General features: G+C 51.1%; 4 protein-coding genes and 2 pseudogenes across 4 annotated transcripts; 4 read left to right on the forward strand and 2 right to left on the reverse strand.

Moving 5' to 3' along the window:
* Positions 1–239: 239 nt before the first annotated feature.
* Positions 240–2,360, reverse strand: SAPIO_CDS4180 (uncharacterized protein; the record flags this gene model as incomplete). Its single annotated transcript, XM_016786793.1, has 3 exons — positions 240–752; positions 860–1,950; positions 2,255–2,360. The coding sequence occupies 3 exons, from the start codon at positions 2,358–2,360 to the stop codon at positions 240–242; spliced, it is 1,710 nt and encodes a 569-aa protein (XP_016643769.1).
* Positions 2,361–2,940: 580 nt separating this feature from the next.
* SAPIO_CDS4181 lies at positions 2,941–3,990 on the reverse strand (annotated as a pseudogene; the record flags this gene model as incomplete).
* A 1,904-nt stretch (positions 3,991–5,894) lies between these two features.
* On the forward strand, positions 5,895–7,634 carry SAPIO_CDS4182 (uncharacterized protein; the record flags this gene model as incomplete). Its single annotated transcript, XM_016786794.1, has 3 exons — positions 5,895–5,960; positions 6,014–6,934; positions 6,996–7,634. The coding sequence occupies 3 exons, from the start codon at positions 5,895–5,897 to the stop codon at positions 7,632–7,634; spliced, it is 1,626 nt and encodes a 541-aa protein (XP_016643770.1).
* A 2,394-nt stretch (positions 7,635–10,028) lies between these two features.
* SAPIO_CDS4183 (uncharacterized protein) lies at positions 10,029–11,566 on the forward strand (the record flags this gene model as incomplete). The annotated part of the gene is made up of 6 exons (XM_016786795.1): positions 10,029–10,153; positions 10,227–10,380; positions 10,445–10,530; positions 10,591–10,906; positions 10,990–11,369; positions 11,434–11,566. 6 exons carry the CDS (start codon positions 10,029–10,031, stop codon positions 11,564–11,566), a joined length of 1,194 nt encoding a protein of 397 aa, XP_016643771.1.
* Positions 11,567–12,189: 623 nt separating this feature from the next.
* SAPIO_CDS4184 lies at positions 12,190–13,587 on the forward strand (annotated as a pseudogene; the record flags this gene model as incomplete).
* A 1,348-nt stretch (positions 13,588–14,935) lies between these two features.
* On the forward strand, positions 14,936–17,068 carry SAPIO_CDS4185 (Catalase; the record flags this gene model as incomplete). Its single annotated transcript, XM_016786796.1, has 10 exons — positions 14,936–14,963; positions 15,069–15,204; positions 15,287–15,310; positions 15,389–15,599; positions 15,690–15,782; positions 15,841–15,848; positions 15,912–16,323; positions 16,375–16,459; positions 16,518–16,937; positions 16,998–17,068. 10 exons carry the CDS (start codon positions 14,936–14,938, stop codon positions 17,066–17,068), a joined length of 1,488 nt encoding a protein of 495 aa, XP_016643772.1.
* Between the last annotated feature and the right edge of the window lie 191 nt (positions 17,069–17,259).

Raw genomic sequence — 17,259 nt, forward strand, 5'->3', positions numbered from 1 at the left:
CTCGATGTGAGACTCACTACTTTGGGACGGGAATCGCGGGATTTGGCCCCCGAAAAATGTGTATAGAAGAAGAGCCGAATATGATCTTCGCCTTGCAATCTATTTGGATTTTAGCCAAGGAGGCCAAAACCGAGGGTCCGGCTCTGGGGTAATAAATGACCTCAAACCCAGACACTCGGCTTTACTTCAGGTATTCCATTTTCTCAACTCCTGGCCGCCCCAAGACAAACAATTTGGCCTTAATGACTGTTGTGGGCATTCAGACCTGTCCCAGATAAGGAGCCGTTATAATCAAGCACAATAGCGTGTCTCCTCGCCTCGTCCCGCAGAACAAAATCGACATTGAACGGCATGGGGCTTAAAACCAAGCCTGTGTGAAATCCCGTTTCGACGGAGAGATTAAGCGGTTCGGGCGAAGTGATTTGGAAGGCCCATAGAAGTTTAGCTACAGTCATAAGGACGGAATTCTCTGCAAATTGCTCTCCGGGACAGATTCTACGGCCCGCCCCAAAGGTGTATGTCGCCTTCCGCCCGTGAGCAGCTTCGAGGCCAGGCTTGAGGCCGAGAGGGTGTAACAAGTATCTCTCGGGTCTAAATTCCTCCGGATCATCGTAGTCGTCTGCGTTTCTCTGGATTCCCCAGACGTTTGCAAGCAATGTGGTCCCTTTGGGGATCTTGTATCCGTTGAAGGTGTCGTCGCGGTCAAGAACGTGGGGGAGTCCATTGGGAGCTGGCGGGCGGAGGCGGAATGTCTAGGAACCACGAGCCGTCCCAATCTCGAGTCAGCTCCCCGCAACAATGGCTTTGACGGCAATGCAATAACAATAACAAACGGATGAACGGGTTTGGTTTTTCTTACCTCGGATAGGCAGGCTCGCACATAGGGCAGCCGGTCGAGAACATCAGCGGTGGGCGGCGTTGTAGGGCTTGCTTGGTTGATTTCTTCAAATGCCTTTTCTTGAATATCAGGGTGCGCGGTCAGAAACATGATTAGACTCATCATGGTGGCCCAAGTAGTGTCTACAGCGGCGTCAAGGAGGCCGCCACCCAGGTAGGCCACCTCGTCATCCGTAAACGATTTTCCTTTTCCTTCATCCTTGTCCGCATCGCCAAGAATTTTTGTCATCAAGCACTCGAGGTCAGCAATGCTTCCTTGATTGTCATTTTCGCAACGCAGGTCCTTAGCCGTTTTCAAATACCCGAAATACTCTTCAAACATGTATTCCCGCACAGTTCGTGCCTTGGTTTTCCAGTCAGCCAACCTCTCGGGGATCCATCGGAGGAATGGGAAAATGTCGACGGGTGGGGTATTCCCTGGCTCAAGAAGCTCAAGCCATTTCTCCTGAGCATCGAAAAACCGGTCGGCGAAAGCCTTACCCCGGTCCTCGAGGCGTTGACCAGTAATGGCGAGGAGCGGCGTGGCTAGGGCCCAGTGCTTGATGTGGTCCAGCGAGTCTTGGTGGCCTTCTGTTAGGAGAAGCCGGTACATGAGAGTAGATGCCGTTTCCTCCTGGAAGCGGAGGCTTTGCTTGAGACCGACGGGACCGACAAAATGTGCGACAGCTGCACGCCACCGCCGGAGAAAGACCCCATTCTGGAGATTCAGAATGTGCTTGTCACCGTGTTCGCGGAAAACATGCTCAGCGGGAATGTAGCTATACGGACGACCGGAGTAAATAGCGCCGCGCTTGTCGAACAGCTCGCGAACATATTCAGGGCTGTGGAGGACAACAATATTTGCTGGCCCGACCTTGAGCCCGATGATGTCGCCGTATGTCTTCGACCACTCGTGAAACTGGCAGAATGGCTGTTTGAGAGGGATTTGGTGAAGGTTTCCGATACCGAGGATAGTCGGGGGGCCGGGCGGGTAATCTTTCGGCCGTCGAGTTGAAAGAAGATACTTGATCACAACTGCGGCGATCGCAACACTGCCCGCGGCGACCGATGCCACTTGCCATGAATGAGCCAGCATCATGACCTTGTGCAAGAGAACGAACAGGTGTTTTCGTCCGGTTCTGTCTCCCTAACATATTTCTTTTTCTTTTTTTTTTTCGTCGGCTGTCCTGACTTGGTCGATTTTATAGTTGGGCGAGATCATTCCGGGAATCCCCTGATACCTGCCAGACCCCAAAGAGAACTTCGTACTGCCTCGCTCAAACAAGCGGGGCGTTGCACTGCATCACAGATCCATGCGACCCGCTGCAAGGATGGAATAACTCCGGAAGTGATTGGCTTCCTGGATGTTCATCCATACCGCGTACGATAACGGACCCGTAACCGTTGGATATAAAGCCACCGGGGCGGACGCCGTGCAGTTCCACCGCCTCCTGAAATATGAGAAGGAACATAAGAGCAGGCATCTTGCTGACGAAGTGGAGAATTCCCCTTCTTCCGATTTGCTCCGCCGCGGGCTTTCCCTGCATGGCAGTCTGACGTGTCACATTTTCATGTGGTATAAGGATTCGATGCAATATAATTGAGAACCTACAGGGAATGAAGAAAGGAAGGGTCGAGTCAAAGCGTCTTCTCTTCAAGGTGAGGGATCCCGTGCACAAGTTCAGTGTCAATTACGTATGCCTTGATCTCAAGTCCGGAGATTGAGCAGTTCAGTAGCGACACATTTGAATAAAGACTCTTCGGGCACATCGTGAAGTCATCTTAAGATATATGAATGTTGCTGAGGTGTAGCAAAGACCTTGAATCTGAGAGGTGGCTAAGATTCCTCCACGGCCTTGACTCATTCTCGTCCACCTCATCCGCTGGATTAACTCTTGATTTTGCGTTGACAAGTGGCAGCATTTGTGTCTCATCGCGGATACTGTTGGTCATATGGAAGTGGACAGCCAGCGCCGTTAGGTTCTATCAGAACCAATTCACCAGCGTCAACATCAAGCGTAGCTCAGGGACTCATGTAGCTGCTTTATATTAATAAGCTCGCACCTAGAGTTCACAAAGGTCTCCGACATAGCCCCGTCTCTGATCCACGACCCGAAAACTCCATGACCTAGGATATTCAACACCCCATTTCGAAGCAAGAGCCTTGAGCTCATCTTCCGTGCCAGGGACAACGTTCACAAAGATGCGGTCACAATCCATCTTCGGCTCCGAATGCATCGCCCCTTCGGTCGATCCCACGCGGAAAAAAGCAAATTGTCCCTTTTGAGGCTGCACGCTGCCGAATCGAACGTAGTCCTCGCCAAGTTTATGGCGTACAGCCTCGGCTGCCGTCGCACATCCAACGCACCGGATAGACGGGCAGACGTGGTCTTTACTACACTCTTGTCGAACACGGTCCCGGACTTGGCGGGCTTCCATCTGGTGCGGTTCCGGAATAAAGAGCGTCGAGGGCCCCACGATAGTTCCACATAATTTCCAGTTCGTGGCGTGCTCGAGCGAGGAAGGCATAAGCAATGCCTTTTGAATAGAGTGGATCCACCTGCCGAAGTTCCCCTCCTCTGATTCTGGCTCCCCGTCGAAGAAATACTCGTCGTTATGCCATCGAGGGCAGTCGTACTCTGACGTCGCGTTGGTTGCGCGTATCGTCAGCCAATAATGCCCGAGACCTTTTTGTTGCAAAAACTCATTTATGCGGATGAGGAAAGCGATGAGCGATGGAAGTAGCTCTCCTTCGAGAGTGCCTCTCAACCAGCGATGGAGCGACTCGGGGAGAGAATCGCGGCTGGGGTGCAGTAGTGGGCCAAGATAGCTCCACGAAGAAGGGGACTTGACAATGATTTCTGGACTCTCATGACCGTCGCGAGCGGATATCACCTGAGGGAAGAAGCCAAAGCTCTTTTCCTTGGAGCGGATACCCAGGTGGTGGACCATCGTCCGCTTCTCCAGAGTTGGAATGAGTTTAGTATGCGAGTCGACCTTGGCGGAAATCAAGGCCGGGCTGAAAGAGGGGCTAATCCGCTTCTTGGGTAGCCACCTAAGCTGGGAGATGAAATTCTGGATTTCGGAACGTAGGAGCGTGGAGTAGTTTCTCATCTGACCAGGTATTTTTTTGTCATTGGAGGCAAGAATGGGGAGATGCGAGGGCCAATCAAGATGGGACGTGCAAAAGCGATCCCTTGCCCCGTCGGTCGTTGCTATGGAAATCAGTTTGAGCTACATCTACTTCCAGCGTAAATATTGAATTGTGTTAATTTCATTGCGAACTCTCAACAGCCTCGGTTTAGAGAATTAGTATAATTCTTCAGCCTTCTTAGAGATTAGATCTTGAAACAACATCGAGACTTTCCTTTTTTCTTCCCTTTTCTACCCAACCCGTAAAAAATTTATTCCCATCAACTAGATAGAGATAAAAAAAATTGAAAACGTAGTAAGAATAACTAAGGAATACTGAAATCGCTGTAGTTATCGTGTTCAAATCCTGGCCGATATGTCTAGCCTCACAGTTGGGTGCCACGGCCTGATCATTTCCAATACTCCTAGCTAGTTTTAGAGATGCTACGGCTGTACCTTGTCCTGTTGGCGTAGAATCTATAGTGGAACCAAGCGCCGAAATCAATTCCCGTGTTCAAGTCAAGAGCACAAAGGTTCGTATCTAAAAAAAAAAAAAAAAAAAAAAAAAAAAAAAAAAAGCAACTAGCTATAAACGTAGAAGGAAATGCGTTGAGAGGGTCTCTGTAAGTAGGATTAAGCCAACGGAGGAGCGTGAGGACGGATCATTATCGTCTCACCCACTTGGGGCGAAGGGGATAAAACGGAAAGGGAAAAGGAGAGGAAAACAGGGGGAAAAAAAAACTTAAAGAAACATACAACACCGGGGATTCGCTGGTCGTCACCGACCCAACTACTAGTCCGGCGCTTCGCAGCTTGTGTACAGGGGAGCGGACGGGACCCTCAATATTCTGCGAGCTATGGCCGTATGTGCTAGTTCGCCTCGCTATGCTCGATTATAACGGGGAAGGAAAGCAACTGGCAATACGTTTGGCTAAGAGCGTGTCTCGAGTCTTGGGAAGCGAAGGCCCTTGGCTCATTCTCTTGCAAGTGGATCACCTATCTACTTTGAATTCGTGACCCCAAAATGAAGGGCTCGGAGTGCGTTGACAGGGTTCTCGAGTAATAATTCGCTGCTAGACTCAAAAGCTTCGCGAGTATATAAAGCGAGGCCTTATCATCCTTCCTTGATACACGATAACACTACCGGAGAAGATAAACAGGGTTTCAAACCCAACTATCAAGCAGCCTACAATTTTAGAAAACTAGGGAGACAAACTCCAAGCCTTATTGGATCTAGTTAACGAACCTTCGTAAGAGATTTTTACTCCCCCAATTAGAACATATGCGCCGCTGTTGAGGTACTGATACTGACATATTTTCTTCTAGGCAATGGTCAAGGTTTCCTCGCTCGTATACGCGCTGGCTGGTTTATCCACCGTTAAAGGATGCACCCAGGCCTGTTCGACCGTGGCTGAGAATGCTGAAGCTCGGACAGGGAGCTGGAGCCACAGATTCGACGGAGTTCTGGGATCGTCAGTCCAAAGCATGCGGAGATGGGCAACGATGAGCGACGGAGGGCGAAGGGAGGGCAAAAGTGACAGGATGGAAGTGTGGGATAGAGGTGGGAAAGTCAATGGTCACCCCGGACCCTGGGTCTAAGCTTCGTGGGATCGATAACGGGTGTTTGTACGCCGGGGCGGTGATCTATTACCATCAATTACGTCGAAAAGCTTGACAAAGATGGATGTGAAGGACGTCGATGTAGAGGATGTCGACGCAGGAAACGCACGAGGCGTAGAGAAACTAGAAGCAAAATTCAATATATAAACTTGAGATTATCCCTGTGATCGAGATTCCTTTTCACAAACAGGCTCTCATTAAAACTTGTCAGTCAAGAGACAATCAATCCAAGAACCTTTCCACCACCATCATTCATATCCTTCATCATGCCTGCCCCAAAAGACGGAGCTCACTTTGACTTCATTGTCGTCGGTGGAGGCACCGCTGGCAACGTGTTGCTGGCCGTCTTGCCGAGAACCCCAACGTCAGCATCCTTGTCATCGAGGCTGGCCGCGGTGGCCCTGAGAATGAAGAGCTCATCACTACCCCTTCCTCCGCCATGGAACTTCGTGGCTCCGACTACGATTGGGGCTACAAGACAACTCTGGTCCGTCGTGACGATTATGAGAGGATTGAAAAGCCGAACACCTGTGGTAAGGTCCTGGGCGGTAGCTCTTCGTTGAACTACTTCACCTGGGTGCCTGGCTGCAAGCCCACCTTCGACAGATGGGCTGAGTTCGGCGGCCAGGAGTGGACCTGGGATCCCCTCGTTCATTACCTCCGCAAGAGTGCCACATACCATGACGACCTTGGCTTGTACTCTAAGGATCTCCAGAAAGTGGGCAAGGGTGGACCCCTGCCGGTCTCCCATGCCGAGCTCCTCGACGAGTTTGCCGACTTCCGTGACCGTGTCACCAAGGCCTGGGTCTCTCGCGGCCACAAGATTCAAGAGAACATTTACGACGGAGAAATGATTGGCCTTACCCACTGCCTTGATACCATCTACAAGGGACAGCGCTCCGGATCGTATCTCTTCGTCAAGAACAAGCCCAACATCACCATCCTGGCTTACACACACGCCAAGAACATCATCCTTGACGCTGGCCTCACGGCCAAGGGAGTCGTCGTTATTGGTCCCAACGGTGGTGAGCAGAGCTTCTACGCTACTCGCGAGGTCATCGTTTCCGAGGGTGTCTTCGAGAGCCCTAAGCTGCTTATGCTTTCCGGTATCGGCCCAAGGGACCAGCTCGAACGATATGGCATCAGGACTTTGGTGGAGTCTAACCACGTTGGCCAAAACTTGATTGACCACCCGGGTGTCCCGTTCGTCCTCCAGGTCAAGGATGGCTACGGTGCCGACGACCACCTTCTCCGTCAGAGCTCAAAGTTTAGCGTTGCAGCTGAGACGTACAAAAGAATAGGACCGGTCCGAAGGCCTCTGGTCTCCTTGAGCTCTTGGCTTCCCTCGAATTGATGATTACTTTCAGAAGGATCCGCTCTACAAGGAGAGGAAGGCCGCTAATGGCAGCAAGGATCCCTTCTCCCCCGAGGGCCAGCCTCATTTCGAGCTCGACTTTGTCTGCATGTTCGGCTCGGCCTTCCAGTGGCACTTCCCAACCCCCAAGAAGGGCAACCATATCACCGTCGTCGTCGATCTCGTCCGCCCCGTTTCTGGCCCAGGTGAGGTGACTCTCCAGAGTAACGATCCCCTTGCCCAGCCCGCCATCAACTTGAACTTCTTTGCCGACGACCTTGACATTATCGGCATGCGCGAGGGAATTCGCTTCATCTACGACGTCCTGACCAAGGGCGAGGGCTTCAAGGATATCGTGGTTGCCGAATATCCATGGGACATGCCCCTCGACGATGACAAGCAAATGGAACGCGCGGTCCTAGACCGTGGCCAAACGGCGTTCCACCCCACTGGTACTTGCCGCCTGTCCAAGAACATTGGCCAGGGTGTCGTTGATCCCAAACTCAAGGTCCACGGTGTCAAGAATTTGCGCGTTATCGATGCTTCTGTCATTCCCATTATTCCGGATTGTCGTATCCAGAACTCTGTTTCCGCTGTCGGCGAAAAGGGTGCTGACATGATTAAGGAGGCCCACAAGGATCTGCAGGCTTAAGTAGGACCTGGCTGACGGGTTATATCTACTTAGTCCAGAGCGTGCTTAGTTTGGCAACCTTTGCTTTGCAACTTAATCATTGCAATCCCATTTGCCCTGCTCCCTCCAAGACTGACGCTCTCCAGTTGAATTTGAAGTTAATCGTCAACACTTTGATGACATCCTATAAACTCGGCTGTGTTGCGATGTTCCAAATCTCAGGAGAGTGCTTGGAGCAAGCGTGCTGATGCTCGAGGAGACCGGGCCTTTGATAACATCATCCCAAAAAGCGCAAGTACCCTTTGGACTGGCCACATATTACGTGGCGAGTTAAGATTCATGGACGAGGAGTAAGAATATTATGTACATGCGCGTGAACTTTGAACGGGACTCAGCTTCTTCTTCATCGCTATGTCTGTTTCCGGCATCACCGCCCGGTCCCCGTCGTCGGCATTCTTCATCTTGGGGGCTCCAAGGACACGCTAGTGGGAGATTACTACTTCTTCTCGAGGCTTGTACCTTTCCGAACTGTCGGTTAACGAGGTGCTCATGAACCCAACTTGGATCTACGGACTGTTGGCCTTTACAACGATGCGGCTCCGCCGGTTCACACCTCCCATTAGGTTTGGGGAAAAGAATATAATGTAATAATTTGTAAGCTTGGAAGCTGTCCTCCTTAGACATTTGCTATTGTGCTAACTGACAAACCAATACAAGTAGAAAGGAAGACGACCATGATTGACCGCGTCACCTTTAACGGACCAGAGGGTGACTTGCATTACCGACAATACCGACAATCCGTAAGGCCCGGATTTGTCTGGAAAAACTTAAAGCATTTCGGTCTACTGCCACTTTTTGCCGTTGGATTGTTATGGGACAGTCTTTCAACCCTGCCAACTTCAATACTCCAAGGAACTCTGTTCGACAGCTTTCCCCACAAATGTTCTTCCCCCATGTGGTTGCTGCGATAGTGCTCACTTACTGCTTATACAGCTGAAATCATCCGAAAAAGGGGGCGATTATATTCATGACCACGTTAACTCAGTGTGGCTGCTCCCTCCGCCCTTCACCTAGTCTATGCACGCATCAATTACACTAAGATTAAGCGCTCGGTAGCCTAGGGTCCCGACTGATCTTCGATTTTACTCCTCGTAAGATATATCCATCTAACACCCTCCCCAGCCTTCCACCATGCTCCCGGTACGAGCTAACATGCTCCTTTGTAACTCACCAGATTCAAGTCGGCTATTAGGGGGGACTCACAAAATTCCATAATGTGAGCTCTCGGACCGTCTTTGCCAGCTACATGCCGCCTGATGTGTCAACTGGAGGTATCATAGCGTCAAATATGTACTACGAGAACGACATCCCTCGCTATGAGGGTGGTGACATTAACTTTGTGGACACTGCCTCGACGAACATTGCGTCTAATAATATCCTCGTTAAGGCCTACTAATTAGTGTGGCGAAACCGGACTCAACTTCCCCAAGACAAGACAAGAATGGCATGTCATGTATTATCACGAACAGCAGCATCACCACCCTGAGATGACGACTGACAAGGTGAAGAGGAGACTCGATTTCAATTCACACATTAACCGGCCAGGCGAAGAGGGACGCGTGGGTGCCAAGATCGGGGTACGTATCATTTACTCAGGTAACCCAACAGTTGACGATGTCGAAACACTGTTTAGACTTTTGCAAAGCATAACAAATCTTGGAAGGAGCACCTGTCGCTGATGTAGTTGATCGTGGACCTACTGCGGGGTTAAGATTCGCATTTGCCGAAAAATCTACCGGACCCTCAACATCAATGACGACGAAAACGGAGCAGAGGGGCGGGAAGAAAGAGCACGGGTTCCTGGTAATCCTGAATACAGGATTCGGGGTTAATATAAAGCGCTGCCTTCTCTCACGAGTCACGACTGAATCAAACGTTATTTTGACCCGACAACGACTGTTGTTTTTGCTTCCCAGCTTCTTCGGTTTGTGAAAACTTGACATATAACGGGGGATGATATAATACCCATTATTCCCTCCAACCACGATCCATATTAAGCCGCGTGGCCGTCGCGGAACAGTTCGTCTGTCTGCTTGGAAGAATGAATATGAAAAGCGAACGTCTTCTCTTTGCTGAATATATTGATTAAAATGACGTGGCCCACGAGGCTTCTCGACAGCAAGGATAATTACGTTCGCTAATAATACTGCCCGGCGAATCGCATGGTCGCTAATTACGCGTTACTCATCAAGAGGATAATAACCGCTATTAATAGTGCATCGTTTATCTTCTCTGCTAAACTGCGACAGTATATATCCCCAGGGCAGGTGCGATATCGAGTCACGATGGATTCGAGAACTCCCTCTCGACTATTCCAGATTGGCAAGCCAAGCTCATTGGGCGATTCCACGAACTATGGCTCTTTCGCTGCGCAACCTAGTCGTGAGCTTCTTGGCCGCCGGCACTGCCCTTGGGGCGCCGGCCATCCAGGAAAGACAGGAGACCGCTGCCTGTACATCTACTAAGAAACGACGCTCTTGGTAAGACTCTAACACGAAAGGGAAGAGGATAACAGGTGGATCAACGTATACTGATGGTATCTCGCTTGCTCAGGCACTCACTCTCTGACGAGGAGAAGCAGACATACATCGAAGCCGAACTCTGCCTGATGAACACGCCTTCCACCAGCGACCTTCGTGGTAGCAGGACAAAATTTGACGACTTCCAAGCCATTCATGTCCTCCAGGCCGAAATCGCTCACTTCGTTGTATGAGAGCCGCCTTTTTGCGTTTCACGATTTTGCTAATTTTGGTCCGCATACCGCTGAGTAGGGTCAATTTCTTCCGTTTCACCGCCTCTTTGTGTATGCCCATGAGTATGCCCTCGAAACCGAATGCGGTTACGAGGCCGGCCAGCCGTGAGTCTTTTGTCGGAGCATATTTCGGGTACAGGTGAAGGAAATTAACGCGATAAATAGATACTGGGCAGAAGAGCTTGACGCTGGGGCATTCTCGAAATCTATACTCTTTGACCCCGAACTCGGCTTTGGGGGCAATGGTGTTGGCGACTCCCAGTGCATCCAGGACGGGCCGTTCGCTAACTACACCAACCCTCTCGGCCCGGGCTACGAAATCAGTGATCATTGCATCCAGCGTCAGATAAGCGATCGTGCGAGCACCTCTGCTCAAGAGAGTGTCCTCGAGCGGTGCATGAACATGACTGACTTCATGGACTTCTGGCCATGCATTGAAGGTGGCCCTCATGGAGCAGGTCACGGAGGCGTCGGGGCCCAGGTGCGTTCCCAACTTTTGAACCTGGTGTAAAAAAGAAGAAAAAAGAGGCGGCCCGAGTTTTTACTGACTCTTAGGAACGGTAGATGTTAAACCCAATTTCCAGCCCCGGGGACCCGCTCTTCATGCTTCATCACACATGGCTAGATCGACTATGGGCCAAGTGGCAGGAACAAGATCCCGAAACTCGCTTGAGTGCGATCGGAGGAAACAATCGTGGTGGACTGGGTGGAGGATTCCCTGGAGGAGGGTTCCCTGGAGGTGGGTTCCCTGGGGGAGACTTCCCTGACTTCCCCGGGTTTCCAGGAGATTTCCCTGGATTTCCTGGAGGTCCTGATGGAGACGGCCCTATCCCTGAGGATCCCGAAAATCCGCCAGAAGGAGATCCAGAAGGGGCACCAGCTCCGCCATTCGGTGGTGGCGGAGGAGGTGCTTTCATGGGCATGATCCGCCCTGATGATGTCCCGTAAGTTTAACTGCCTCGGCCGGTAAAGGTGACGTCCGGGAAAGCTAATTTTTGTTGCTATTAGTGAACCCCAGGTTATTGGAGATCCGGGTAATGACACTACTCTGGACCATCTGCTGGAGATGTACGGCATCGTCGAGGATAGGACTATCGCTGAGGTCATGGATATCAGCGATTTGTGCTATGAATATGACTAAATTTTGGGGACACTGAGGGACAGCTGGCTACATACGAAATACAGCTTAAAGATCAATTTCCAAGATTCCTGAATTTATTCTGAACTACTGAGTTTTCTCTCTCTCCCGTCCATCTCAAGCCATCAGCCCTTCCTTGGTGACCTTCCTGTATTAGTATTCAGGGATGCATGTTCTCTGGAAACTTGACTCGACCGTTATCCAACGCACCAAAGGGCTCTTCCGTCTGCAAATGGGGCCAGCCCCCCAAGTAACCCCAACTACTCAACCACTTCCAAGAAAACAGTCATTGCCTCCGTAGCAAGGCGAAGACGTTTTGAGCCCGCAATGATCTCAAGGGGGTGGGAGTTGCCCAGAGAACAAAGTCTCGCATGTTACGGTGTGGGGGGCATTTATTCATTTATTTATTCGTCCAATAGCGGACTTGCTTTGAGCCCACGAAATGCATTCCCATTCAAAGAGGGGCTGGGAACGAGGAAGAAGTTAATAAGAAGACCTCACACACTAATTTATCCGTTATCCGTAAAAAATATCATCACACACATCGAAAGTATCCTCTTTTCATGCAATTAAATTTCGTCGCCCTCTTACACAAGGACCATTGCGTAGTAGTCCGCAAAAGAATCATGCACGGCAACGATGGACACTCTGGCAGTCGACGTCCTTTCATCCTTCTTCTCTGTCACCCGCTCACTGGTCACCTAACCCCTGCCATCCGCGTGGCTGCTGCGCTGCATTCCCTTGGATGGCCCGTCTTCTTCCTGGGGCCGACCGCTCACAGGTGTCGCATCACCGCGACCGGCGCAACCTTCCTCCCGCTATGTCCCGAGGTCGATCTGGACGATCTGCAGTACTACTCCACCAGCAACCCCGACCCGCCCGTCCCGGGTTACTTCTCACTGCCCTGGCAAGAACGCGCCCTCGTGGACATGCGTTCTCAATGCTTGGAAGCTATCCCCGGGCAGTGGCAAAGCGTCAAGGACGCCCTGGCTGAGTTACACAAACGTGACCCCACGCGACGGGTCATCATCATTTGCGAGGCGCTCTTCCACGGGCTGATGCCCATGTACTACGGTGCTACTTTGCCTGACGAGATCAAGCCGCCGATAAGCCTCTGCCTATCGGTCACTGTTCCTCTCATTCGCAGTGTTGACCTGCCACCTTTCGGGTGCTTGTTGGCCTTCGATCCATCGCCGTCCGGCCGCCAAAGCAACGAAAAATACTGGGACCGGTGGGCTATCAAGAGCGCCTCCCTGAGCCAGCTTCTTGACGCGAAGTTGGCAGAAGCGGGTGCTAGGCGCAGTGTCGACAGTATTTTTATGAGTGGCGCGAACTACCTCTGCCACGCCGGAATCCTGCAACTGGGTGTGCCAAGCTTCTATTACCCGAGGAGCGACTGGCCGGCACTGTTGAAGTTTGTTGGGATCGTCCCAACCTTGCCGCCTCCGAATGGGAAGAGTACTCTTCCGAACTGGTGGGACGAGGTCGTCCAAGTTCGTACGAATTCTAAGGACAAGAAGCTTGTTGTAGTGGCACAGGGGACAGTCGAGTACGACCCACATGATCTTATTATTCCTACGATCAAGGCGTTGTCGACGCGGCCGGACGTGCTTGTGGTTGCTATATTGGGTCGAAAGGGCGCCACTCTACCGGCGGAGATCGAGTTACCGGTTAACGCCCGAGTGGCTGACTATCTCGCATATGATGCTGTACTCCCATACGCGCATGTATGGGTACATAATGCGGGCTACGGAGCTGTGACGCATGGAATCGCCCATGGCGTGCCGATGGTCGCGGCCGGAGAGGGACAGGATAAGCCGGAAAACGCGCGTCGTGTCCAATTCTCTGGGATAGGGGTGGATTTGGGGACGGCCAGACCCCGTGTAGAGGATGTTCGAAAGGCAGTATACGACGTTTTAGATAATAAGACATATAAAAATCGGGTGGAGGTTCTTAAGAAAGAGGCGGAAATGCTAGACTGTTTCCGTAGAATAGAGGAGGAGATCCTGGAGCTTATTCGCTAGATAGACTAAACCAGAATTATGAGTGGGTTCCTAGAAAACAAATAAGTTGGGATGAGCCTAAGTAAGATGTGGAAGGGTATAATCCAACTTAGAGTGCACGCGCAGCATACCCGTCCTTGAAGATGACGTTCGGAGTCCGTCGAGATTCAAATTGAGACCGAGATTTTAACTTATATCTCATATAAGTCTAGACACCTTAGAGGCTTGCAGCTAAGACAAAACAGCTTTCTCGAGATATATGGTTAAATATAAAAGCCCCCTACTTCCCCTTACTGTTTCTTAGGCTGCTTCTGGCATCTCAGAGTCGCCTGTCCAACCACCAAACCTGAACGACTCGCGAGGGACCAGGTGGAGACGGCAACACCATGTCCCTCGATATGAGATTTACCGGTCTACATCGCTCACAGGGAATTCCCCCTCTGGCCCTCATCTTCTCTAGTGCTCGGTTCGCATGTGTACAGTGGCACGCATGCCGACATAGCAGTCATGGCCACAGCTCCAAGAGTGGCTGGCACACGCGCCAAAGCTGTCGCTTTTCCTGCAACGCACTTCATCGAATTCCACAAGGTCGCATCTGTGGCCAGCGATCGTAAGGCCGGTAAAAAAACGCCCCTTGGGGGACCACTCCGCCCAGTCCAAGGCAGGACTCTTTACATGAATAGGTACAATATTCCCGAACTCCCGTATAGTGAAGAATTGCTCTTCCGGTGTAGCGGAAACTTTTTCGTTTTGTGGAAGCTCGAAACTCAGTTGCCGGACCCTACATTGTTGGTTCGCGTCGCTCAAGCTTGATGCTCTTTGTGGCTTTCAACTCTGTCACTCCCCGTATCCACATCTAATCTACACCGTTCCCCGCAAATAGGGATGATGCCATCGACGATCCTAGTGGGGCCTCTCCGCTTTCTTATTGCCCCTTTTTCTACGGGGTTCGGAAGTTTTAACTTTTCGGGGAAGCTTCGTGAACGTTATCTCGTCAGAAACTCTCCGATCGCCGCCGATCGGTTTCTTATTGTAACCACGCCCGACCATCCCGACCCCCGACTCGTCGGAGGACCCTCCGGACGAGAAAGCCAATTCATGATACTTTCGAGGAGGGGTGGATGAGCATCGGATATTCTCCTTCTGATCCTGTCGAAGACGTGATCTGATGAAATTATAAGGCTGGTGGTTGAATCAACAAATCACAAACGTCTTAATTCGAATTGCCAAGCGTTCAACAACATAAATTTGGCTCGATACCACTACCATTCCTCCACAAACATATTGTTCAATACCATCCATATCCGTGGATTAATGATCAATTGATCTGCCTTATTCTTACTATCCTCATTCCGAGCTCTCTATCACCATGCCTCGTGTTTATACCCTTGCTGAAGGTATGTAGTCCATCTTGAAAAGTGAAAGGAAACGTCCGAGCTGGCCCAAGCTATTTCGCCCTACGACTAGGCTCTAGATAGTCCTATCTAACACATAGATAACAGGTTGTCCCCAGCGCAACAATACGGACACAGTCCAGTTGCGAGAAGAACATAACAAGCCGGGAGGCCTCGTCTTGCTGCAGAGCACTCAGCTTATTGAGACCCTTGCGCACTTTGCTCGAGAGCGAATCCCTGAGCGGTGCGTCTGCACTTCAATCCATCTCCTCAATGTTCTCTCGTCTACGGCTTCCACTAACAGAATACGATTTCTTGCCTCATAGAGTCGTCCATGCTAAAGCTCCAGGGTAAGCAATTCATGTTCACTTAATTTTATTCCCCTCATACAGGCTGGTTGATACTACTTGGCTAACCCTTTTCTGCAGCGCATACGGCGAGTTCGTGGTGACAAAGGACTGTAGTGACATTACTTCCGCCAGCTTCTTGAAGGAAGTAGGTAAGAAGACGAAGTGTATGGTCCGGATCTCTACTGTTGGTCCCGAGCGTGGCTCTGCAGATACGATTCGCGATGTCCATGGCTGGGCCATGAAGCTGTACACCGACGAGGGGAATCTCGATTGGGTGTTTAACAACACCGTAAGATTATCCCACCCCACCGCGACTCTTTTGCACCGCCTGTGGATAATCAAGGGTCGTGATCGTCATGGAGACTGACTGCGCTATTAGCCCGTCTTCTTCATCCGAGACCCCGTCAAGTTCCCCTCCTTGAACCGCTCTCATAAGAGACATCCCGCCACGAACAGGCCTGACGACGGCATGGTGAGTGCAGCAATTACCCCAACGTCTTAAGATGCCTGACAACCAACGCCCTCGATAGTTCTGGGAGTGAGTCTCGTAGATATCAGCTGAAAATCTCATCGTAATGTGTCACTAATGGTAAACATAAAGCTTCCACGTCGGCAACCCAGAGAGCATCCATCAGCTTATGCACTTGTTCAGCGACCGCGGCGTCCCCGCCTCCCTCCGTCATATGCACGCCTTCAGCGGGTACACGTACAAGCTGATCAAGGAGGACGGCTCGTTTAAGTATATCAAGGTCCACATCAAGACGCAGTTGGGCAACAAGACATTTGACGCTTCAACTGCGAAGAAGGTCGCTGGTGATAACCCGGACCATCTTGTCCAAGATCTGTATGATGCCATCGAGAGGGGAGCCTACCCCAAGTGGACCATCCCATTCCAGGTCATGGACCCGAAGGATGCAGAGAATTACAGGTGGAACATCTTCGACATGACTAAGGTCTGGCCGCATAAGGATTACCCGCTCCGTGAAGTGGGCGTTCTCACGCTAAACGAAAACGTAAGTAGCGACAGAATAGCTGAAACTTTTGCAGATGCTAAAGGCCAATAGCCAAAGAACTACTTCGTAGACATCGAGCAGGCGGCTTTTTCGCCTTCGAACATTGTCCCGGGTTGGGCGCCATCAGCTGATCCCAGTACGTCCCTCTCCATCCTCCCCAAGAACATTGTGGAGCTACGCTAATTCTGTCATAGTGCTCCAAGCTCGCATGTTCGCATACCCCGACGCTGCCCGGTATCGTCTGGGCACAAACTACCAGATGCTCGCTACCAACCGAGCAAGGTGCCCAGTCTACTGCCCTTATCAACGAGACGGCTTCATGAACTTTGGCGACAACTATGGAGACGACCCTAACTACGTTGGCTCTATGCTTCGCCCAGTCGAGTTCGCTACTGGAAAGAACGGGCCTATATCGACTACGACCCATGAGCATGAGAGATGGATCGGCGAGGTAGTCAGCTACAGCAGTAAGTTCGGAAAGGACGACTTCACTCGGGCCACGATGCTGTGGCACGTACTTCTCCGGGAGCCGGGTCAGGATAAGCGTTTCATTGATAACGTCGCCAGTTCGGTGGCGGGCGTCCACTCGAAGGAACTGCGTCAGAAAGTTTACGGTATGTAACGTTGGTAGCCCGTTAGGGTTGGGGAATAAGCTAACATTTCCTACTCTACAGGTCTGTTTAATGGCGTTGAACCGACGCTGGGTGAGCGCATTGAAAAGGCTACGGCGCAGAAGCTTGCCTAGTTTCCGGAGGTTATCTCTTTCAATGACGTCTTTGAGCCGCGGCGGAAAGCTCCCTTTGGCTGCTTTTAGGATAACTGGGTTTTCAGAAGGTCCCACCTCACCACCTCACCATCGTTTGATAGGACAGATGACATTCTTTAATCCAACTGCCTTTGTCACCGACAGGAGAGCTGTATACAGGCAATCATTTC

Source organism: Scedosporium apiospermum (assembly GCF_000732125.1).
Source record: "Scedosporium apiospermum strain IHEM 14462 chromosome Unknown SEQ_SAPIO_0090, whole genome shotgun sequence".
NCBI lineage: Eukaryota > Fungi > Ascomycota > Sordariomycetes > Microascales > Microascaceae > Scedosporium > Scedosporium apiospermum.